Source organism: Mycteria americana, chromosome 1, assembly GCF_035582795.1.
Source record: "Mycteria americana isolate JAX WOST 10 ecotype Jacksonville Zoo and Gardens chromosome 1, USCA_MyAme_1.0, whole genome shotgun sequence".
Classification (NCBI taxonomy): Eukaryota; Metazoa; Chordata; class Aves; order Ciconiiformes; family Ciconiidae; genus Mycteria; species Mycteria americana.
Genome location: NC_134365.1, coordinates 190504715 through 190530319, shown reverse-complemented (window position 1 = coordinate 190530319; position 25605 = coordinate 190504715). Strand labels below are relative to the sequence as shown.

Below are 25605 nucleotides of genomic sequence, written 5' to 3'. Positions count from 1 at the left end.
TAACATAGAAGAAGATCCATCAAATATGTGGTATCTGTAATAACAAATATTCTCCAATTTCTGTATTAAGATACCTTAAAAAGCACCAATATTGAAACATCAAAATCAGTATACCATAGTGAAAAGGTATTAGAGGAAAATACCAGGTCAGATCAGACAACCTGAGAGAAGCTATTGCAGTTCCATGCCCCCAGGTCCAACCAGTGCAGGTGGAAAATGTATTCCCAGTAGGCAGATGCACACAAAGCACACATATGCATCACATATGCATATATACACAACTGGCCACACAGATAACAATGACATACACCCAGAGCACTCACACAAACACAGGCAGCACCAACAGAATATATATGCACACATACATACACACACATGCATGATGTGGATCCATCCAGCAGCAGGGTTCAGACACCCAAGTCTCCCCAGTTGCTGGCATCTGGGTATAAAAGCCCCTGAGGCTGCGCACATGCGCGCACACACACAGCTGGCCAGGACTCCCCTGGTCCTCCAACAGCCAACCCCTCTGTGGTCCCACCCTTAGAGAGCTGCACAGATACACACATATATATCCCTAGAGACCCCCAGACCCTACAGTCTCTTCGGCAGCTGGCTAGGACTTCCTTGATCCTTCCAACAGCCAGCTGCTCCCATGGTCTTGCCCTTAGAGACACACACACATGGCTCCCTTGCCAATTCACCTATTCACTGGCTAGTCGGGGTTGATCTTTGCCAGCACTTGTACACTTGCACACCCCACGCTCGCTCCAGGTACTGGCATCACAGACACATGGGTCTCTGAACCCTGGTCCCAACTCCAGTGGCCATCACTTGGTTTCACTCACCCCAGTCTCTCCAATCACTGGCACCATAGACCCTGTAACCTGCAATCCCACTCTGGTTGCTGGCACTTAAGTCCATTCAGTCCAGTCTCTCCATTTGCTGGCACCACAGACAGACGGGCCCTCCAACTCATGGTCCAACTCCAGTTGCTGGCACTCAGGCCCCTACACACACCCACACATACAGAATAGGGAGTCCCTCACCCAGGAAATGAGTTAAAAAGGAATTCAGTAAGATAATACAGACTGGACTGACCAGGGGCAAGGCATGGTCAGACAAGTGTACTGACCAGCAAATTGCTTACAAGTGAGTGGCCTTTTTTATCCCTTAAATAGGCCTATATTCCCATACGTGTTCCTCCTCAAATCACTTAAGTGACTCCCTTCCTCCATCTTTGGTTCATCTCCAAAGCATGCCATAATAAATCTTGTGCAATCCCAAAACGCTCTTCCCCTGCCGCCCGCAGTGTGCCCCATACCCCAAGGCAGAACCCCTCTCAGTCTAAAAGGTGCTCCAGCCTTGACTCATCCTGATGGGTCTCACACCTGGATAATGGGGCTGAGGCTTCCTGGGAGAGCATCTTTTCCTCCAAGTCCTTAATCTGTGCTCCTCTGGGCTTGTGGAGATGGGCCTTTGATGGGCTGATGGCTCCTGTGATAGACCTGTAGTAGCCAGGCCAGGCTGTTATTTGGGCTCCCCCTCCTGCACTGTCTCTCTGTGCTCCTCTGTGGGGCTGCACTGAGCTTTTATCACATCACCTAAAAAAAGGAGGCACAGCTATGCTAAAAGGAGATGTTAATTAAAATGTTCTTTCAACATATCAACCAACTCCTAACATAGATTTCCACAGAGCATCAGACCAAAAATTCACCCCTCCAAAATCACAAGAATTAGAAGTATGTCTATCTTTTTAAAGCAACAGCTATGCTCCAAATATTACCTTTAAAAAAGGTGATTATGATACAGTTTAATTTTGCATAATGGTTTCATTAACCAATATAAAACTAATGTAAGTTAGCTTTTTGCCTATGCCCAATTTATTAAAAAAAAATTAAAAATCTAAGTCTCTGTTCTAGCTAATACAGTTATTTTGGGAATCATATTAAATAATCAAGTGTTAATTTATCTTATCCTGTCAACTTAATTTTCAAAACAAGGTCAGCCTTATTTAAAGTCTTCTGAACTGGAAAAACCTGGGTTTTTTACCTGTTTATGAATTCATGCGCAAGAAGGAGAGAAAGTCACCTCAAACAGTACTAGTTATTAAAACAAAATTTGGACAATGGCCAAATGTAAGCCACTTAAGTGCAGCTCTAAAAGCATCAGATCCAGTCATCTTTCAAAGTGCAATATAAGATCAGAATTACCCTAGGCATTCTGTCCCTCAAAGCAGTGACAGAGATACTAATTTCCTGTTTCAGCAGAATGGGAAGTTATTTTTTTTGTATGCTTGACACGATACTTTGAACATAGCATCTTTTATAGACATCCTCCTGTTATTCTAAATAGAGTGACAGAAAAAAATCAGATTGTTGAAAATACACTGTGTCTGCAACAGCATTTTAGTTCAGATCAGGAATCCAAAACATCAAGTCTCCTTACCATCACCCCTTACTATGCCATAATGCACGGCAGAGAGTACATCAGTTTTTAGAGGCAACTAAACTTGAAAACACACTCTAAAAGGGCAGTCCATCTACAAGATCAGAACAAGTCAAAAATAAAATCCCTTTAAATTTGTAACAATAAGGTGACTAGGGCCCCAGCACCAACTATTTTGCTTCCAAGATCCACTCTTACAAATTGTGCTAATTGCTAATTTATATACAGACAAATCTCTTTAATTGATACAGTTCTATCCAAATGAAAAATTAGTAATTGTGTAACTAACTCAACTTTCACTGGTAATTTCATCCATTACACCTGCCTCAGGGTTTAATGCTTAAAAAAAAAAAAAAAAACCCAAACAAAACCCCACACAAATAATCCAGTAAAAACTGCCTCTGTTAGACCTGAAATTTAACAGATGACAAAATTGCTTCAGCTTTGAAGCAGTTTTTCTATAGGATTCATAGATTTAAACCTTGAATAAGGGATTAACACATCTTGCTTCAAATAACATAGTGACACTAATCCACTGACATCTAAGTGGAAGAGTTAGTGGCTGGAGACTGATTTTTAAGGAATGCAATTATGATACAAAAACAGCCCAGAGAAGGCACAAAATTTTTTCCTTAGTGTTTATATGCATTAAAAACACTCAACTGTATTAAATCCACTTAAAATACTGTCTTTTACTATTCCCCGTCACACAGAGGAACAGAAGCAATCAAGTATCTGAAATACAAAAACATTTCCTTTGCCTAAGAAAGGCAAAACATTATGATAATATAGAAAGGAATCAGAAAACTGATAACAAGAGTCATAAATATCTCAGCATGTATGTTTAAGATGGGTAACTCCTCTCAAGACTCTAAGCGATCCTGGAAACAATGATACACACAACATTAAAACTTCAATGAAAGTATCTACAGAAACCATAAAATCATAAGTAAAAAGCAAAATGTATATTTTCTTGCTAAACTGTAGCCAGACATACTTAGAAAAACAATTGCACAAGGACGCAAACAAAATAAAAAAAGATTAGGTTAGATTTTTGAGGTGCTCATACTCTGCTGGTATTTACTTTTTCTGTAAAAACAGAGAATAGAGATTTTAAATCAGTAGTCAGCTGCATGCTCTACATAAGATTACTACTATAGAACATACCTACCTATATAACAAAATAGCTAATGCTACGTTATTACCTAAACACATAAAAGTGTGACCATGCAGAAATTACTGTAAAAATAACACACTTCCATAAGTACGCACTACGAATAGCAAGCAAGTTCAGAATGAAATACATACACAACTTCTTTGAATAAATTCTGCATAAATCACAAACTTTGTTCTTAAAACTGATCCTGAAAAGCTCCCATGACTACACTAGAAAGACCTCTAATTTTCAAATTATGGACATAAAACATGCCTTTTTTCTCCCAGCTACAAGAAAATGAAAATCCAAATTTTAAGTCCATATGCCTGAAGTGTTATATGTGCATACATAACTCTCTCACATGTCTATGGACATGTGCTTGCACACCCCTGCAAATGAGAGAATACAATGCACAGTGACTGAGGCAGTTCTTTATTCAAGTACATCCCTGTCTGAGAAACTGCTTTATACAAAACTCTGGTAAGCAGTCATTTCAATAGCCAGTATAATTTGAAATATTTTGCTGCATATAATTATGAAATGAAAACCCAATGTGTTTTTATGTGAATAGTTACCCCAAGGAATAGTCTGTTAAGGAAATACATTCTCATGGCTTAACTGTGGCTTTATCTGGCAAATAAGTACCCTACCTCCCCTACAAAGGCTTAGAAAGGCCTATACTTGAGTAAGATACATATATATACACAAATCAAACAAGGATAAAAAGTAACAGTGATCTATAAATTAAATTTTCCTCAAAGTCTTACAAGCAAATATGAAGCACATATATTGGTCAGATAGTCTCACCAAAACAGGGAAGGCTGATCTGGTAACCTTCAGAAATTTTGATTCAACTAGCCCTCGCTAAGTAAGCTTTCACTATAATAGAAAAACCAAACACAAACAGGCCAATTAATTTATTCTGAAATGAAAATTAGCATTCTGGGAAATATGATTACACAACAACTCTTACCATTTGCTAAAAGTTCGTGATACTGTAAATCATTGGTCAGAGAAATATTGGGGCTATGGTATCCCACATAAGCCTATTTGTATTTATTTTGTTAACTTGAATTAGTTCATCTTTGATTTTCGTATTTATCTCCTTCACTTGAAGCAAGATACCAGGTAGGCAATTACACACCGTTTGGCACTCTCCATACAAAAAAGGTACACAGAAGTAGCAAAAGATTTTTCCATACAGTCATAAATTAATAGATTCAGTTACAAGGAAGAAGGTATTTAAGTGTGCAATGCAATGTCCTTCTGTTAGAAGCTGAAAGTTACTGTTTGGTATTAAAAACTGTTTTCAAGTTTTGCTGCCAAGTAACACAGGCCATTGAGAACAAAACTGATAAAAACAAGGTAATCATACATTTTCATAAACTTTCCTTTATTAAATAACCATTCTGAATTACAGATCCACTTTCTTGCACAACTGAAAAAGAAAGCAAAGTACTTAAAGAACCCCCTTTTCAAGGGGTTACACCTCAGAATTTGTTTTTCTGCAAAAAGAGAAGGTGGGCTCAATCTTCTTTTCCCTTCATTTTTCCTCAGTGTCAGAGGGAGGCCATTAGATGTTTGCACCAAGACTCAACTCTTCTTGAATTAACTAGTTTCATTACTGTAAAATGGAGGTTAAAGCGAGAGAGGAGGAGCAAATTTCCAACAGGTGTCAGATTAAACAGGTGATTCAGCCTTGCCATCTCACTCTCCTTTCACATACAGCACAGATGTATTCATTGTGCCATTCCAAGTTAACTACTAAAACACTGTGCAGAACAGATTCATGCTACGTAACTTACAAATTTTGCTCCAAATTAAGAAACGGTAGTAAACATGGCTAACTAAGGCTGTATCTGTAGTTCAGTGTTTATGTAGTAGTTTTATGAAGGACCAAGAGCCAAAGCTTCTTTAAAAAAAAAGAGCATGCTGTTTAAAAAACTACCTGTTACCACAGTGGAAATCCAGTGGAAAGTCCCTAAAAGCATTTCAGATGATGCAGTCAAATGACATTAAATAAACACTGACTTATTCCAGTTAATTTACTGCCAGGTACACTAACTGACAAACATTTTACATGAAAATTAAGGAGCATAGAGCGATCCCCCAACAAAAACACTTACATGCTACCGAACTGTATAAATGCAGTATAATAAGATAGAAACTAAATTACTGTCCTCACTGTACTTCCTTTTTCTTTAAAACTTACAGCTTATTGTATTTATGAGGACAATACAAGAGACAGTTAAAGGAGATTTGATCATACCCATGTTCAAAACCACTCAATGCAGCTAAGACTGTAAAACTATAACTCTGTTGCTAGTTTGCCAGTGGCCTAATACACCACAGTTATTCCTTGTTTCTAATCCTTTAGCCATAAAGGGTAACAGAAAGCACAAAAAAAATTTGCATTCTGAGGGCTAATATTATTGAAACATTATTTAGAAATCTATCACCTCCCAACATACCTGCTGTCTGTTCCTTTTCTCATCAACTTCTCCAGTTATAACATGAAGGTTCTCACTAGTTCAAATCTACCATTCAGAAAAGTTTATAGACTTTGATGGGTATTATGGGAATAAATAAAAAATTAGAAATAGTTAAATGTTGCATTAATATTTTATGAGGTAGAAAACATATTGGTAACCACATTTCCGAATGGAAAATTCAATTAATGGAAGAGAGTTTTGTGAGAATTACATTCTAAGATGTTACTTGATTAAATATGTTACTGCTCTTCACATTAACGATATTGTACAAAAAAAAGAAACAAAATCCACATAACAATAGTGATACTGAATAGAACAGCCCTCGCTGTATTTCATTACCTAAACCATTTTACACTAATATATGACTGAATCATAAAAGTAGTCTGGTATCATCTTGCCACAGAAGAGTTCTCCTGCAGAATTTAATCTGATTAAATTCAGAAAACTAGTTTTAACTGTCTTTCTTTTAACAGCTACAGTTTCTAGTGATTTACTAAAGAGAAGAAACCTAAGGAAAACAAGTATTTGTCCTCTATCATATACTCTGTTCCTCTAATTGGGGGGAGGAAGGGAGAACTTTCACATATTAAAACCATATATAATGAAGTTATATAGTAGTGACACCGCATACAATGAAAATATATTGCAGTTAATACAAATATCAGAAGACAGTTTTCTAACATTCAGATACTGGAATATAAGAACAAATTCTTCTAATATTTTATTATTTACATTACTGCTGATACGGCACTACAGTTTCCCCAAGATAGTCTGCAAGTAAGAATTAAAACCAAGGCATAACATACAAGACCATACATACTAGCTAGCGTGCAAGAATAACTATCTTTCAACAGCTATAATTGCAAAGTCACATTGTATACAGACATCTATACTACTACACTCACAGTGACACAGACATACAGAAACTCATTTTGAACTAACCAAACTCAGATGGTGACAGCAAGCTAAATAACAGCAGCAGTGACAGGAGAGTTTGCCAAGAAAATAGGCTGAATAAGCCTGTGCTGAGGTTTATGCAAATAAAAAGACAGTAAGCTATCTCCCACTGCTATAATCACAGTACACTCCTCGTGAAAAGGAAGTTTGAGGCAGTGTATCCGTATTACATTTTTGTACCAAAGCAAACTTCTGCATGCATTGAGACATATTTTTGCTCTACAAGTCACCAAGAGTTAAGTCCCATAAAGTATCATTTGGTTTAGAAACTGGCACAATCCTACATAATCCGTCAGAAGGGATTTTGGCAACAACTTCAGTTATGCCTACCTTTCACCTACCTACGTTTGCACACCAAACGGGGGGGGGGGCGGGACAACACAACTTATTTTGCTTTGCTTGTGCGTGCAGCTTTTGCTTTACCTATTAAACTGTCTTTAACTCAACTCGCAAGTTTTCACATTTTTACCCTTCTGATTCTGTCCTCCATCCCACTGGGGAGGAGTGAGTGAGCAGCTGTGTGGGGCTTAGCTGCCTAGCACGGTTAACTCAGAACAAATAAGTAAAATTTACAGCCATGCCACTTAAACAATCTAGTAATTTTAAACACAGGCATTCCACAGCTGCCATCAGAACTTAAAGAACAAAAAATACTAATCTCAACCTAAACAAATCTGTGTCTCCTAATATTCTTACTAAGCATTTCAGTCTTGAGCGTGACAAGTTCCTCATGAACATCTTTCAAATGGAGAATCACCAATGCACCCAGTATAGGGTTTAAAATGATAACCAAGACCACCACATTCTCTTTTAAAGTGTTGTAAAAGCACTTCCAAAATGCTTTAACCTAAGTCCTTCCTTCAGTATTCCCTAGACAGACTAACAATGAGAGTCTGCATTTGGTAATGGATGCAAAGTATGTCAGAATTTATGTCTATACATAACTGAAGCAAAACTCTACAAGTAGTTTTTTGGGTAAATATGTCAGCAGACAAAAGGTGTCCGAGTAGTAAATTTTGCATAGATGCAAAGCAAGGTTGTAAACAGAATTTAATCAGCTCAGGTATTCTTTCACCAAGAAAATGTTGGGAATTCAAAACAGGAGGAATACCTCACACCTGTTCCACACAAACAGTGGTCTGGCAAAGTTCAGCTACCCCATTCAAATCTTGAAGCTACAGAAAGAGGGCTTTCAAAGACATAAAACAGACAAGCTTTGATTTTAAATCAAAAATGGAAAAAAATGGAGGAAAAAAAGATGCTGAAAAGGAGGCCTCCAGATGACCTACTACACTGCACTTGCAAAATGAAATCTTGGGAGTTCAAAATACTTGGGAATGCCTCAGCTAAATGAAATATGCTTCAGCTGGCAAGAACAGGTTCAACAGGTTCATACTTGACCCTACTTTGCACAGGTGGCTGGGCCAGATGACCTCCAGGGGTCCCTTCCAACACAAGTTATCCTACAATCCCATAAAATTTAGATACATATATAGAATAAGCCTGTAGGCTTTTATTAAGTTAACTGCATATTTTACTTGATACTTGCCTTTTGATTTACAAATACCCTGTTTAAAGAAGCTGGTTTTGTGAAGTTGTAATTAGATCTTAACCAAAAGTTTCCAAAGGGAAATCAAATGCCAGTCGAACCAAAATTATCACAAGTGAGAGAAAAAACACAGATAGGAGATCCAAAAGAAGTGAACAACACAGTTTTGCCATCCAAGAAAGACAGTTGAAGGGGTATGTTTTAGAAAGATCACAAAGTGATCTACAGTGGAACCTACACTGCAATCATTTAGAATATTGAAAATGGTATAGGTAAAAATCCACACCACCTACTGTACTGAGCAATGTTTCTTTGTTAATTCCAAGATGGATTAAAGTAGCTTTTAATCAAGAGACTAAAATTATCAAGAGAATTAAAATCAAGATATTTTAAGAATCAAGAGATTAAAATTAATTGATTAATTTCAAGAATTAAGATAATTTATTAATTTCAAGAATCAAGAGATTAAAATTATCAAGAGAATCAATAATCAAGAGAATTAAAAAGTAGCTTTTAATCAAAAGTCCAAAATAAGTCAATTAAGCACATTCTGGTATAAAAACTCAATGTAAAATGACCATCAGCATCTTTCACTCATTTTTTAATTTCAGTATGTTCTGAAACTTGCTGTTAAAAACTTGCCTAGTTTATGGACAGTTATGAACACCTCTTTCATAAGTTCTTTAAAACTGTTTAGTATAAGCTGACATTAGCTCATCATCTGTGTCCCTCTTCCAAGTGATCACTGCCTGAAACAGAAGCTTAGACAAGACTACCTACAAGACACCCCTTATGAGGGGAAAAGGTCAACATAAGACTGTTGGAACAGTTCTCAGGAACTGTTTATTTTTCTTTCAAAATAAAATCCAAGCAGAGTCCAGCATAAGGCTGGAGAAGGAAGGGAAGACAAAATATGGAAGAAGACAAGAGGAGGAAAAAGCAGGAAGGAGAATTCTCTTGAGTTCTAGGCTGGGACCACATGTTAGCATGGGTTCTCTGTGAAACACCCAATACATTACGGTCTTGTATGAATCTTTGGAGTACAGTTGCTGAGGTACTGCCAGAGCTAAAATTTGGAACAAAAACATGAAACTGTGGAAGGAGTAAACGAGTCCTTTCTCCCTTTTCATCTACATTTTCATTTTCTCCAGTTCACTTAACCTTTCTTTTCATCCATTAAAAAAATACTTATTTAGTTAAAATATCTGAAAAATGTTTAGGTGCAGCTGTCACATTCTACTGAATACTGTCATCTGCATTTAACCCAAAGTTTGTGCTGTAATAAGCCAAGCCAGCTTTCATCACCAATACGCTTTTCTGACATAGATACTTGAATTCTTTTCTGTTTGTTCCCAAGCTGTCTTGAACTAATCCCCCAACTCTATTTTTATTGCCTTAGATATGGTCACCTGGACATCAGTACCACCAATTCACCTTAAATAGTAAGACTGCTTACCATGCAATTCCTTTTATGTCACTGACACTTCTAAAGCTAGTCTTTATGTACTGGCGGTAGCACCAGTACATAAAAAAAATCTGATGTCATCTGCATTCCGCCAAGGGTGGAGGCAGACAAACACTTTCTCAAAATGAGTTCCCAAGAAATCCACATTTCATAAAACCAAAACATCCTGTTTCTATAAACAGAATTGTCAAGCAATTTGTTCTAGAACGGATACTCAAGGAGGAATTCTTAATTAAAAAGCAACTTTTCCTGTATTTGATTTAAAACCTTCTTCAACATTAGAAATAACCTTCATTTTTATGCCCCTAATTCATACAGCAAAACACCAAAGGAGACATAAGTGTAAAATTATTGCAAGGAAAAAAAATACTTTGATATCTTTAAAAAACACCGTCAGAAGCTAAAACTTGTACACTACTGAAACAAATGGTATTGTATAATCTCATATGAATATAATGTCTACTAGAAGAGCCTTTTTGATTTGTTCATACCAGAACATCAGTCATTTTGATTTGGTTGTAGAATGTTAATCTGACATCTACTCAGAGAAACTGAACAATATCCTCAAGAAAGTTATTAAGCATATCATATCAGAAAATTTTTAATGTATTTCTTCACAATCCAACATCAAGCAAGATTTTCTACACTTTCCCCCCTAGAATACAAAGTCATTGCTGACAAAATCTACAAGTGATTGATGTTAATGGTGCTATAAGTAACAGCAAGGCCAAGTTACAGATACATGAGGGCCTGAAGCACATGGTAGGTTAGACACAGTCAAGCTTGTATTCAACCCTGTCATATGAAAACCTAAAAATACAACATGGAAGAACACAATCATAGTCTTGGGAAGTGATAGTGTAAACTTGGAGTGATGACAATCACAAGCTCCCACCGACTCGAAGGTGCAAATGCCTATCATGAAAGTTGGGTGCATTAACAGCAATTATTGATAAATAAGCTGAACACACATTACCCCACTGACAGCATTTGCAAAACACCTCACAAATCACTGTGTCCAGTTGTTGAGTTAATAATTCAGTGAAAGACAATAAAAAGGTTAAAGCACCGAAAAACCTATGAGGTTTCACGAAATTACAAGATTTGGGATCTGAAATCATATTTCACAGCAGAACACCAAAGGTTTGTCTGTCTAGGACTGACTCACAAGCCCTTGCAACATTCACTACAGCAACGTAAGATATTAGCAGCCTCAACCCTGCCTCCCACTCCTCTGTTGGCAGTTACCTTCCCTAGAACAGGGGCAGCAGGTGGAATCATATGCCAGCTCCTCAACACCACAATTCAGAGCCTGTCCTGTTAAGTTTAAATCCCCCTTCATCACCATTTAGTCTTGTCACCCTCGTTAGATGGGCAGTACCTTTCAGTAGGAAGCTAGATGGACAACTGCAGTAGCATCTTTAATTAGAGTAATAGGAATTACTCCTCATTAATCAAAGCTCTTCATTTATTAAAGACAAAGGTAAAAATTCATTTATAAACAACTGCAGAAGACTGAATGTCTGATACAGTGGATTAGCTGATTTAGTAGTTAAAAAAAAAAGAACAAATGACCAGAAGTTGAAGCTAAAACACAAAATAGTGTGTGTAATTTCTTTTATTTATTTCCAAAGGAAATATATAATTAATCATATTCTTATCATTGGCGTACTTTAAATTCGAAACAGTACATATGAGCCGTAAATTTCTGATCTAGATACAAAGACTCAGTGAGGGAAATTTATGGCAAATATTAGGCAGAGGGTCAAATAGTATCAACATAAAAGTCTCTTTGAGTATTAAGACATATAAATTATTCCGTGCTTCAACAAGTATAGTCCACTAGCCCCAGAATGAAAACAGCAGCATGAAATAAGGTGAGATACATCTGGTAAAGAACGACAGAAGTGACTAAATGTTCTTGAAGCATTTAGAGAAATTCCTCTAAAGGAAAGCAGCTTCTGTTAATAAAGCAAAAAACCTTAACAGCTTATTGCTCTCTACTATTTTTGTTTTTGTAACACTGCTTCCCATGGATTTAATTATAATATTCCACAGGAAAGACGTATAGTGGTTATGCTCACATAACCTTAATTTAATAACTTAATCATAATAATTACCAATAAAAGTAATATATTTCTCCCTATGTCCCAACTTCTTTCCCACATCTTGATTGGCCTATCCTCAGGCTATATCTATTTCATGCATTAAGGAAGGATTTAGAAACATATGAAAAATAGAACCGTAACATGCATAAAGTAGAGCAGGTGAAACATTTTTTTATATAATGCATTTAATATATTTAATACACACAATGACATAATGTAAATGCACTAAGACTGAGCACAAGAGGTACCTTTTTTTTTTCCAAGCTGAATCAATTACAAGCAGAATACCTTCTAACTGCAAATATTTTCACTTTTCTATGATGAGAACATTGAAAAATAAGATGGTTTTGTTAGAGACATGGAAGGAAAATTTTTAGAGACAGTATAATTCCTTCAAATACTGTTAACTGAGAAGGTGATTTATCTTCAGTAAGTACCATATCAAAAATAATTTTTAAAAATAGCAAACATTCTATAAAACTATTTGGCTAGAGGTTGTAAGCAAGAAACGTAAACAGCTTAGCCATCAAAACATAAAACAAAAGATTCTGTTTTAGAGGGACAGCTGTATTTAGGACAACTGGCAAGGTTTCTGATTAGTCCAGGTAAGCAAAATTCAACTTTTCTGCAGGCTGAGCAGAGGTATCCTAGAGAAGCTGATCTGGAATGATTCATTTTCATAAATGGTTTAGAACAAAAGCATTTGTATTTCAGAAACAGTAATTTTGGAGGTAGATAGGTCTCAAACATTAGCACTGATACAGAATTCATAATCTTTGCAGAGTCATTCACTAGTTTAGCCATCTCAAATTTGTGTGATCACAAAGTTGATCAGAACTCATTTTATTTTGGACGTATTTCCAGACTACTGTGTTAACAAAGCCTTACACTGCAAATTTAGAACACAAAAAACAATACTGATCTCTCAGGAGATTTTAGAATGAGTGTTTTATGGTTGTTTATGAGCTATGTCTAGAGCAACACTGATTCTCATGCAGAATTTGTCCATGCTGATTTCACTCACCAAAAAAAATGAACATAATTGTATTTTTATACAAATTCTAGTCAGAAAAGCTTTACTTTCTTGTAGCACCATGCATTATTCCCCCTGGTTCCAATTAAAAATTTGGGGAAAAAACAAACAGATTTGGGATGCATGTAGAGGGAAGCAATATCCAGCCTTTTCATAAATCTTCTCCTTTTCAGACTTTTTACTGGTATAAGATTTTTCAGATTTAAATAGTTAGCCTCTCATTATTCTCCTGACTATTCCAAACTCCTGGTTATGTCATCATCCAAACTATTCAGAAATCATTCAGAAGCCTACATTTATTATAAGCACACATTCACACATAGTAACTGGTGTACCTGTTTCTTGGGGGCGGGGGGGAGGTGGTTCTCCCCCCCCTTTTTGAAGGTAAATCCTACTATACTGCATAGAAGCATAAGGAAACTTTACAGACTCATTCTATTTCCCGCATGTATAGTCTCAACTGCAATGCTCGTGCTTCACTATTCCCATAGCAATACCATGATTTATTTCTTCATTTTAGAGCCTTTCCCTGTAGAGGCTAAACCTTACACTCATTCTTACTCCCCTTTAACGAGTACTTGTAGAAAAGCCTCTCTTTTTTCAGGCTACCATTGCTTCATAGATAAACATGGCTTAAATTTTTCTGATAAACTGGATGTTGGAAGGATCACATGGCCACATCTCCCACAGCTTAACATTTAAGTGCATAACTAAAATGCTTCAGTGAGACTACCAATTACTGCAGTTATGTTACTACCGCACAGAACTGTTCAACACCAAACTGAGCTATAAGATTCCAGAAGCCATTTTTAGCCTTGGGCACTAGGCCAAAAATAACCTTTTCAGTTCTCTAGGAAGCCAAATATACAAAGATATGAAAACTGACAGAGGGAGTACAGCACTTCTTGCCAAAATACTGACTTTTTTGTAAAGTTAATACTCTTTCATATTACCTGATTCTTAACATTGCAAAGCTATAATGATATTCTTTTAGAGACTGACTATTTCTGAATCGTACTACCATGCTTCGCTGCCAGATGCTATTATAAAGTGAGCTCTTCATTTCTGTATTGTGTTAATACATTTAAAATCACCCCCAGGACTTAAAACCATAATGAAAGCTTCAAGGTTTATGTCTTTACTACTATCCCAACATCTTCTAGAACTTTAAAGCTTCAATTCAAATGCCTCAACATCCATTCTTCCAGATATCTTACACTGTCTTGATTGAGATGTAAAAATAAAAGCCAGAGAACCAAAGCTGGATCCCTTTCATAGTTCTGTCCTTGATATGTCTGAGATCTGGATTAAGCCATTCAAAATTTCTGTTCCTCAGTTTTTCCAATCTGTAAAACCAGGGATAACCTGTATCATTATAGAACAATGAAATAACTCACTGAGAAGAGCAAGGTTTGCAAGGTAATTTTTAATGGAAACATAGAACAAGGTCTATGCTAAGACCAACTAAAACTAGAAATTCACTCAAAGTCATTATATTAACACTCAGTATAATTACATAAGGCACTCAATATAATTAACACTCAATATAATTACATAAATTAATCAAAATACAAGAAATTCGAAAGACTTTCTCTGCCCTTAGAAGTTCCTGATTTGTTGGCTGAATGCCAAAGTTACACAGCACACTTTAACGTAGCAGTAATGTAATAGCTGCAAAACCTGATACAAAAGAATATACCAAGAGAGTGGCTGTCTTACCTCTAAATTCTCTTACAAAAATTTTAGGAAATTGAAGTTATTGCATATTTTGTATTAGTTCATCTTTTCATTCCAATCATAAGATCCATACCACTTGCATCAAAGATTTTCTTTGAAGAGATTGCCATAGATCACCTTCACTTTTCATGTTGAATTTGAATAAGCACATAGGGAAAAAAGAGGACAGTTCCAAAGATGGGGAAGAAATGTGCCAATTTTTTAAAGAAAAACAAGCAATTTCAGACTCAGCAGCCTCTTTCACGCCCCCAAAAGACCTCAGAAAAACAATGGATGAAACTACACATTGTCAAACTAACATGATAGTTTTCCATCAAATTTGAAAGTTCAGGTGATGAATGGAAACATCCAAATTAGTTTTCTGCACATTTTGACTAAGAAACTACACCATCTGCTCATAAGAGGTTAAAAAAAAATAACCAAGAAGCACACACAATGACAAAGTATGTTGATGTTGTATACAAACTAGGTACTGGTACAGATAGGTCTTAAAATAAGACAAAGTATGGAAACATAAAACATTTTTGATGGATCCAACAAACTAATTCTTGATCATACATCTTTCTTCGAGAACACTACTAAGCAGGGGAAAATACCACCTCTGGTAAAACCTGCAAGTGGCGAGACATGTGTGAGTGAGGAAAAAAAAAACAAGTCACTAACACAAAGCAATCTGAACTGGCTGGTAAATGTAACACAAGCAAAGAGTAGGCATTCAGCCAGACTGAAACTCAAATCTTGGAACGGGGATTGCAGGCAAAACTTACGGAGCAGGGAAACAACATTGTACATAGTGGAAGGCAAAAAGACAAAAAATGAACTGGGATGAACTAAAAAAAAAAAATTAAAAATAAACCCTAGCAACACAACATATAACAAGCATGGAAAACCTGGGTTTAAGTTTCTCCCCTTAACCAACCACAGCTGCTGTTTAATAACCAGGGCATCTTCCACCCGCCCCAACTGCTGAGAAGGCTCCTTTCATCTTTGACCAGAAATCCCATCCCAGAAATCTTCATCACCTTCTGTATTTTTTAATTATATAACATATGAATGATACTACGTTCTTCCTCCTTTCCCACCGAATACAGCTTTGTTGTTACTACACTTGCCGTGCCTTAAAAAGACTGAATTGAATAAATTCAGCTAGGCCTCACTATTCTCAAAATACAGTAATTTAACAATGGCAATAGTATATAAACTGTCAATTATTCAATAGTCTTACCCCCTATTTCTCCTGTCACTAAATTTATAAACAGTTAAAAGTTCAAACAGTAAAAAAAAAAAAAAAAAGTTATTTTAATACTAATTTCACTTAACATGATAGTAATTTTACTACCTTTAAATACTGACACAAGTTTCTTACAACACATGAACTGTTGTATTTGTACTTTGGGTATCTTGCCTTACTTCCCATAAGCCTCATCCAAGGGTGTATTCTGCTCCACTTCTTTCCTTAGATTAATCTCTGATTCAATTTTCTTTTCCAAACCCCATTTCTTGCCCATATTCCAAAACTTCTCCATCAGTTTCAGTGATCACCAATTTATCTTTGTGCACACATTTTATGAACCTGTTTCTTTCTGTTCACCAAACAACAGATCCAATTTGTCATTCATGCTTTTCTCTTCGTATTTAAATGTGGAGGGTTTTTTTCCTAATCTGATTTTTCATTTCTACTTTTTGCCTGTCTAATGTAGTGCTACAAAGGCGAGATGCCACTGCAAATAACGCAACCAAAGATACAGACTTCAGATGTTAAAAAAACCTGACATGTCTGTCTACACACGATAAATCGAAGTGAAATTGTCATTTGTAGTTACTTTGCTACTTTTGAATCATACTACTTTATAATATAATCTACAGCATAAAGAAATCAAGGCACATGCCATGTTTAAATATACTTCCAAGATTTTTTTTGCTGAATTTAGTTTCTTTAATTCAAAAATTGTTTTCCTTAAATCCTCCACCCACTTATTAACGCCAGCTGTCCCAGCAGTGTATCTTTCTACCAGAAAGTAGTATTTATAAGGCTGCACTAGTAGAAAACAGCTAACTAGTCTATATAGTTAAATCCAAAAACTAGAAATTAAATCTGTTACCAATCTTGCATTTTACAGCACTGAAGTTTTAGAATGAAATAAAAGTTCTGTTTTTAAAGCAGGTGTTTCAGGTCTACCTTGGTATTCGCAAAATCCACTTCAAAAAGGAAGGATTATCAAGAAAAGTGCAGAAACAATTGTTGGGAGACACAAAACATTTATAATCTTTACAACATTTGCAATTTATATATGCAAGCAGTTGGTGTATTTCAATAAATTAATCTACTGAAAAACAGAAAAGGTAACAGACAACAAGGATCTTCCAACATATTTTCCTATTTGTTCAGTACAAATAATTCCCTCCATTCTACAAAGAGTATTTCCAAACCAAGAAAAAGAAAACCACCTGTACAAGTTCACATCCTCCAGACTCAATATTATAATTACTGCAGCTCGCACCAAGGAATAAAATCACCCAGCTACGGAAAACCAACATAAAAACCTTATCCATTCAGCAGCACAGGTCACTGTTAACATGGTGCTCAGCTGTTTTGCTCTTGTTCTGCTTCACAAAGATCAATTCAAGAACTTTATCCTGATATTCAAAACCTCCAGATACTTCCAGTAACTTCTCTAACCATACCTAGAAGAGCCACCTCATATTGGCATCATTAAATTATCAGCTAGCTTTTAAATAAAGGAGTGAGAATTCCCACAAGCTCAGCTGAACATGAAACACTTCATGCAGCTTCAGAAGTGAGTGCAAACCTCAGGCCCCAAATTAAATGCAAAACTAATCCTCATTTGGCTCTGCCAAGTCCATCGTCTCACTCACAAGTTTTGACTTTTTTTTTTTCTTTAAAAATATTTCTCCTACGGACTGGGATAGAAGGACGAAAGACTGTTATTGTTATTTCTATTTTTAAATAGTTAGGAGGTTTACAGATATTATGGAGTTCTGCACCATACAAGGAAAGAAAGGGATAAAAAGGCAAGCTGGCCGGCAAGACACCCTTAGGGGAAAGAGTCTGGGGAGAAGTGTTAGAATTTTAGAACTGAACTCCTCCCACAAGGACGCATCTACCTACAAATTTAGTGGAAAGTAATTATTCCTCTAGAAGCTTAACTCCTCAGTACCTTTCCAAAGAACTCTCCGATGCGTGTATTATACGTTGCAAAATATGGTCAGCAGAGAGCAGTCAGAAGTCAGGAGACATAACACCCATTTCCACTTTTGACAGTGATCTGCATGCTGAATACAGTGATAACATTTCTGGCTCTTTCAGTTTTACATATGGGAGAACAATAAATGGGTACACCATTTTCATAATTCTGGTCTCAATAGAACACGTTAAGGATACCTCTCTGGTTTCAGAAGTGCCATTTATTTAAATCATATTGATTTTAATTGTGAATTAGGGATCTAACCAGCTTGGGAACGTTCACAAATCTAGTAGATGCTTACTAACAGAGCCTGCAACAACACAGCAGGCAGAATGAACGGTCTGTGGCCTGGGGAAGTTACTCATCCTTCCTAGAATGGTCATTCTGATATGGAAAACATCAGTCCCTCTGTCTTGGTTGCTCTTGCAACACTGTAAGCAGCAAAAATGTCACTGGCTTTTCCTTCTGCAGGCAAATGGATGCTAAGCTTCCCAAACTTAAATTCAACAGTTAATCTTTTAAAGTATGAATTTTAAACTATTATTTGTAGCCTAAAGCCTGTGTCATGTATATTAGAGTCAAATAATTTTCTCCATGTTTATCTAATTCTCTGTTCACAAAATTCTAATCATTATTAAGGTAACTGCTCAAGAATTCCATTTTTCCTCAGTTTTACATACAGCAGAAAAGTACCGCAAGCCATGGAAGTTAACTTTAAGGGTAAAGGTTCAATAAACGGCTGAGCTTACTCCTGCTGAAATTGAGAGGTTTCACCCTCCCTCCTATCATGTGATTTCTAGGCTGTTATCTCTCCTACCTCTTAGCTCTTGCACTAGTTTTGAAGCTTCTCTACAAACAAAGCTAGCCAGCCAAAGAAGAAACAACAAAAAAAACCCCACCACACTGGGGAAGAAGATGGACAGAGAGTCAATGGTAGAAAGCCATTAATCTGCTCAAGCCACATTCTGATACAGTAACCAGGCAATTGAGTACTCCTAATCTGTTTCACACAACAAAAGGCACTCTGAGCTAATTCACTTTATTTTGTGCTGCGAAGAGCCTAACAGCACCTGCCAAGTCATGGACTGCATTTCAGCTATGGGTGCATAAATCTCCAGACAAAAGAGGTAACTTTCAAAAGCACAACTGACTAGACTCTATATAGCAAAAGAATTACTAGACTCTTTTCAACAGGAGTCAATACCCTTGATGTTTATATGATCCACAAGCGAGGACATACTCAGACTTGGGAAAGAGAAAAAGGACCAAAGGGCTTTAAAGGGCATTCTGCAGTTATAAGTTGCTAAGCATGTCTATGTTTCTAAAAAATTCATTTAGTTTGATAAAGGTATTTCACAAAGCATTGCTTATCAGGAAAAAAAAAAGAAAAAAAACTAGAATATGCTAATACAGAGATGCCCAAACAGACTACATTATGAAGTTACAGTCTGAAATTGCATTTATACTGTTGGATACATAATAATGAATACAAAATGGATTTATCTTCATTTTTTAGCCTTGATATAAAAACACATTATATAATAATCTCAAAAAAATAGTTACATCCCATAAGTTTTGGCTGCAGGGTAATAGTCAATTCATTTGTGAGAATAAACAAACATACTTCCTCCTCTCTCCCTGTCCTAATACACTTAGGATATTACTTGTGTAAGAGACAGAATAAGTAAGGTTAGAAATCTTCAAATAAACATAGGAAGGTTGTAGGAAGGGACAGACTATTGAACATGAAGAAACAGAGTTTTAGTCTTTTTTCAGCTTTATAATTAAAGATGTTATTTTTATTTATACGAGTTTGGATAAAATGAGCCAAATGAAAGGTTCTCAAGAAGCTTCATCCAAAAAACCCACAATGTAATCAAAATATGAATTCAAGATGATGAATTACAACCTATTCAAACCAGTAATTATCAGAGAGAATTCTTAAAAGGAGAGTGGCATATCAAATCTCTCTTTTTTCCCTAGTGACCAAATAATAACCAAAAGAAGAGTCTGTTTGGCAGTCATTTTCGGTTCATGAAAGCGTGCAGTAGTACAAACAAACTAGTCTGTATCTGTGACATCCTTGCCAGTACAACCTGCATTTATAAGTGGAACCAACTGCACATCTACTGCTATAATTAGGAGAAATCTCAGAAGTGAAGGAAGAATTACATTAATAAAGGAGCTGGAGAAAGTAACTGAGAATAAATTATGGCAATCTAATAACATAGTTGTTTATTTTTTAAAATTGGTAAATAAGAATTATTTTTATTATTATTATTATTAGCAAAGAGGACTGAAAGGAATATATCTCACCTGAACCAGTATCAATCCCCAAAACAAGAAATAAATTTTTCAGAAAGAACTTCAAACTGTTTGGTACAAACAAATGCATTCCTGGACTTAACTGTGATGGAAGACAACTTGTAACTTAGTTATTTTTTTTCCTTTACATGATCCCACAGGAAGGACTTAGATGTCAAAACTCAAGCTAAAGCGCCCCAAAACCTAAAATTAAAACTCTACAGGTTTTCAGATAGTTGTTCAGGTGATACTGTGATTTTTTTAACCATCTTGAAAACAAATCCATAGTTATACAGTCCAAACAACTATTTCAAAGGTGCTGCCAGGCTAAGGTGTCTTCAACACAGCACTGTCTGGAGAGCACAGTCCATTTATAAACATTTTAAAAAACAGCAGATAGGAGTTCTTTCGTCTTGTGAGCATTCTAAAGTACAAAAAAATAAATACATATTCCTTCCAGAATTTCTTACCGTCCAAATTAGCAATCAAATACTTCAATTTCTATTTCTGTTCAAACAATCCAACACCTGATTAAAAAAAAATATTTGCTTCTCTCCCACGTCATCACAAGCAGCAGCAAGTAATCCTTCCTCATGTGCCTAACCCACACAATAGAAATGGTTGAAACAGGTATTCACCAGAAAAGGTTCAAAGGATCTGTCTTCAGAAATACAGCCAAAGCCTACAGAAAGAGGTTGAAGTGATACAGACAGCCATGGTTACACATTTAAGTAACAGCTTTGGGGCTTTTTCCTCCTCTTTTATAAACTAACATGCTTCCAGCATTCCCAGTGGTTTTGAGGAATATAATTGCATACTATTACTTAAGAACTATATGATTACTGTGCCACTGTCTTCTGCATAACCTAGCCTGTAATAAAAGTGATAAGAATAGCATTTATTATTTTTTAAATTATTTTTGCAATACATCCACACTGATGTGGTTTAAAATATCTGACTAAACTCAAGATACTTTACATAGAGGTTTTATTTTCTTCTAACAGTACTGCACACCATGCAAACTCCCTTCTGTGTGCAAAGATACTGCCTGAAAGTTCATCTAACCGGGTCTCTCAGCTCTTGAGCAAAACTTTCAAACACTGAGGAAGAAATGTCCTATCGTGTCTCTATGAGCAAGATGTATTCAGTGCAAAGAAAAGTCACAGAAGAAAAAGCATACCAAGAAGCTGCAGAAATAGAAAGTGACAAGTATAGTTAAGCCTCTACAGTTACTATGGAATGTAACTGCAATAAGAACTAGAAAAGACAAGCAATTCAGCCCCAGCTATTAAAGGCAACCAAGCTACATCCCTTTCATAAGTGTATCAATTGCTATATAAAATCCAATTTCTAACTTCAGGAAAAAATAAATGAACGAACAGAGAATTTAAAGTTTAACACTTCTGTCTTCCTCAGACCTACCTAAAGCCCTCAGAACTTTTCTAGAAAACAAGCTTGATAATATTTTATTTGAGAGTATCTGCAGACCATCATTTTCTCAATCCAAAAATACTGTCAGTATCTAATGCTAAAACACTGTCAAGATGCAGACATGGTTTCAGTTTTCTGGAAATCCCCTGCTCCTCAGATCTCTCAACTCAATCCCCCAGACTAGTCTTCTCTAAATCAACGACTGTCATTTTTCAGTGAGATTGGCCCTCTTTAACAAAAAAGCTTTAACAGTGAAAGGCTACCCCTACCCCAAACACCAAAGTTTCAGGGCTTCAGAGACGTGTCAGTATACCAAATCCAAAAGTAAAAGTCACTCGTTGCAAGGACATATTCCAAGTAGTACAAGAAAGTACTGTTTTTATACTATGCACATTTATGGAGAGGAAGCGAGAGAGAAAATTCCCATCAAGAGTTTGCCTTGAGAGCTTCAGAAACCTGGGCTTAAGCCAAGCATCTCTTCTGTTTATATATTCTACTTATGTAACGTAACAAGTGAAAAGGAACACAGATTTTTCGGAAATATATCAACATATGATTTAACTCACAAGGCAAACAATTCCCATTAAACAGTTACAACATGCTGTTACAAACAAAAATATAAAGTAACTATAGATTAACACGCGGTTCTCCTAAAAGTGGACAATGAAAAAAGGGCTGATGTTGTTACAAGATTGAGACATGGGCTGCTCTACACTGCTGTTTATACCAAACAAAAAGAGAATGAGAATCCCATTCTACATTTAATTTCATATTGAATGTCTTCTCTGTAAACTCCAACATAAACACATTAATGCTTGAAGGCAAAGACTACTTTTTTCCAGAGCTCTCCTCCGAATAGAAAACTTACTAGAATAAGTAAGCACGTAACCGGCATGTACTACCTATACTTACAACACACAGCTCACGCTTGTACAGAACATACTTACACAATATACAATACTAACATGTAATCACTGCCAATTGAAGAATTTTTTTCCAGTACATAATTTTGTTTTCCAACAGTCTGGATCAGTATTAGGTCAAACCAAACAAGCTAACTTTCTGGATTTCGAAACTACTTATCTCATATCACGGCATGTCTTCATTAGACTACAACTTTAAAAAAAGAGATAAAACATCTTGCTTGGGGAGACAAGCTGACAGTCATTCTTCTAACTGCATACAGTTCCACTATCATGCTGTATCCCTTCCACTATCACATCTGTTACCAAGTCAGTTAATGGTTAGCATGGCAATTCATGCTACCAATTCACAGTAGTTTCATTCATCAAGTTTCCTTCATATTTCTCTTTTATTGATATGATGATACAGGTGTTCATGCAGACTGCTGTGATATCCACTCAGCAACAGCAAACAAGTGACAGAGCTAAATAACAATTACATATGACATCTACTACACATCTGAGACATTACTCTGTTCCTTATAGCTGGAAGAGATACAAGTATGCAGTAAGCACATACGTCTACACATACAGGAAGGCATAAATACCCTCATGTGCAGGAATAGTTGAGAATTTAGGTTCATGTTATCACATGTTTGCATGCAGGTATAAACACCTGCTGTTTTGTGGGACAAGAACAAGTAACTACTTGTCTGTTCTTCTGCTGTTACAACACAACTATCTTCAGCAGGCAAACGGGGACACAAAAGGGCATGCGGAGACGGCACGCTAAAGATCTTACAAATACACTAATATATTCTTCTAGTGCGGGTTTGTAATGTTCTATCTAGTGACACTGTGTAAAGAATGGATTAGGTTCCACCCGCCAGCACAAACAGGGGCAGGAAAACAGATAGGACCCTTTGTGGGGGTCTGTCCCCTTAGGTGAGAAACAAGTATGCCTTTTTTCATGTTGGAAGGAGGGCATGAGGGTTACATAAACACAGACTGGATACACCTCCCCTCACCACTCCTGCCAGCAGGGTTGTCAGGCCTGTCCCCTCTGCAGATTTATGTAATGATGGTGTCCCCTGCCACAGAATATGTACAGCGCCTGTGAAGACAGAGATTTGTCTCCACGTTTGCCTTGGAAGACTGCATTGCATACAGAGCTGGAACTATGGCTACATGACTGTAAGGATATAAGGGTGGATGTCAACCCGTGTCAGACAAGTGGCATTTATGAAAGGCAGCATGCTCCCTGAGGTAGCTGCAGAGCAGAAGTGTTCCTATGGACATGAATCCACCTGTGGCGGTGCAAATAGGCGAGATGTTCAGAGGCACACGAAGTGTTCTAATGTGGTACATACAGACATGCATCTCCTCCATGCCAAGTGTGTCCACCTACAAGCAGCGGGACAGAAGTAGCAGGTATCCAACCTGGCACGCGTACGCGTTCCTCACACAACCGACTCAAAGGTGGGCTGGCTGCCACCTCAAACCTCAGCGGTCAGGGAAGGGTGGCACAGAAATGCACATTCCCCAGAGGGGGAAGAAGACAGGTGCGAGCAAGAATTCCCCCCCACACACACTCCCCCAGTATGCCACGGGAGAGCCAGCTCTGCCTCACCAAATGCGGAGGGGAGGGGTGCGGGGGGGGTGGGGAGGGGGGTGGTGGTGCAGCTATCCAGCCATATGGGAGCAAACACCTACCTCATACAGCAAGGCGGAGGGGGGATGAGGAAATAAAGAAAGGAGAGGGTCCAAGCAGAGCTGGGAGCGGGCTCGGTTTCCCTGTGGGGACCGGCCCAGGAGAGCGCGAACACCTCATGTCACGGAGGTTGAGTGAAAGGGTAGGGAATGGGCGTTCTTCTCACAGAGAGGTTGGGGGGCACTAGGTGGGTCCCCCGGGATTAAATCGCCGGGGAACCCACCTTCCCCCCTCCCCCCCGCCCCCTCAGGCAGATACCGGCGCCGGCCGCCCCCTCCTCTGCGCGCCCCCGGTTCCTCGCCTGGCCTCACCTGCCCGCACCGTATCGGAGAGGTCGTGGCTGAGGGCGGCGGCGCTGCGCGGGAACTCCTTCAGCTTCCTGCCGCTCAGGTTGAGCCCCCCGGAGTGCGCCGCCTCCTCCAACGCCCGCTCCAGACCGCGGTTCAGCGGCGCCTGCAAACCCAGCGACCCGCTGCCGCCGCCGCCGCCGCCCACCCCGGCCGTTGCCGCCGCCAGGGCAGCGGCGGGGAAGGGCTGCGACTCGCCTCCCAGCGTCGCCATCTTTCGCCTCGCCGCTGGGGGTACCCGAGAGGGCCGCCGGACCTGCCTCCCTCTCTCCCTTCCTCCTCCTCCTCCTCCTCCTCCCGCTCGCTGTGGTGGTGGTGGCGGCGCCGCCGCCGTGAGGGGGAGGGGGAGCAGCAGCGCAGGCAGGAGGCGGAGGCGAACGGCCCGGGCGAGGCGCGCCCACTGCGCATGCTCCGCCTCACCGCTGCCCCCTCCCCCCTCCCCGACACAGCTCCCGCGGGCGGTGCGCGGGGCGGGGCACTGCGGCGCCACCTAGCGGCGGCGGGCGGCGCGCCCCCCTCCTCGCGCTGCTGCTGCTGCTGCTGCTGCTGCTGCTGCTGCTGCTGCTGCTGCTGCTGCTGCTGCTGCTGCTGCTGCTGCTGCTGCAAGGGCAACTGCTGCTGCTGCTGCTGCTGCTGCAGATGCAGATGCAAATGCAACCACATGCAACTGCAAAAGGAGGGGTGAGCTCTCCCTTGTTTTTTGTCACGGCATCCCCACCACCTTCCCTTTTAAAGGCTAGCCCAGGAGGTCTGCCCGCCACC

General features: G+C 38.3%; 1 protein-coding gene across 6 annotated transcripts in view; it reads right to left on the bottom strand.

Moving 5' to 3' along the window:
• LRCH1 (leucine rich repeats and calponin homology domain containing 1) overlaps positions 1-25253 on the bottom strand; it is a 143686-nt gene extending 118433 nt beyond the window's left edge. For all 6 annotated transcript variants that reach the window (XM_075489466.1, XM_075489444.1, XM_075489458.1 and 3 more), the window contains exon 1: positions 24808-25253. In XM_075489466.1, the coding sequence (XP_075345581.1) occupies positions 24808-25057 (250 nt within the window). In that variant the 5' untranslated portion in view covers positions 25058-25253. The remainder of the gene's footprint in view (positions 1-24807) is intronic.
• Positions 25254-25605: the final 352 nt, after the last annotated feature.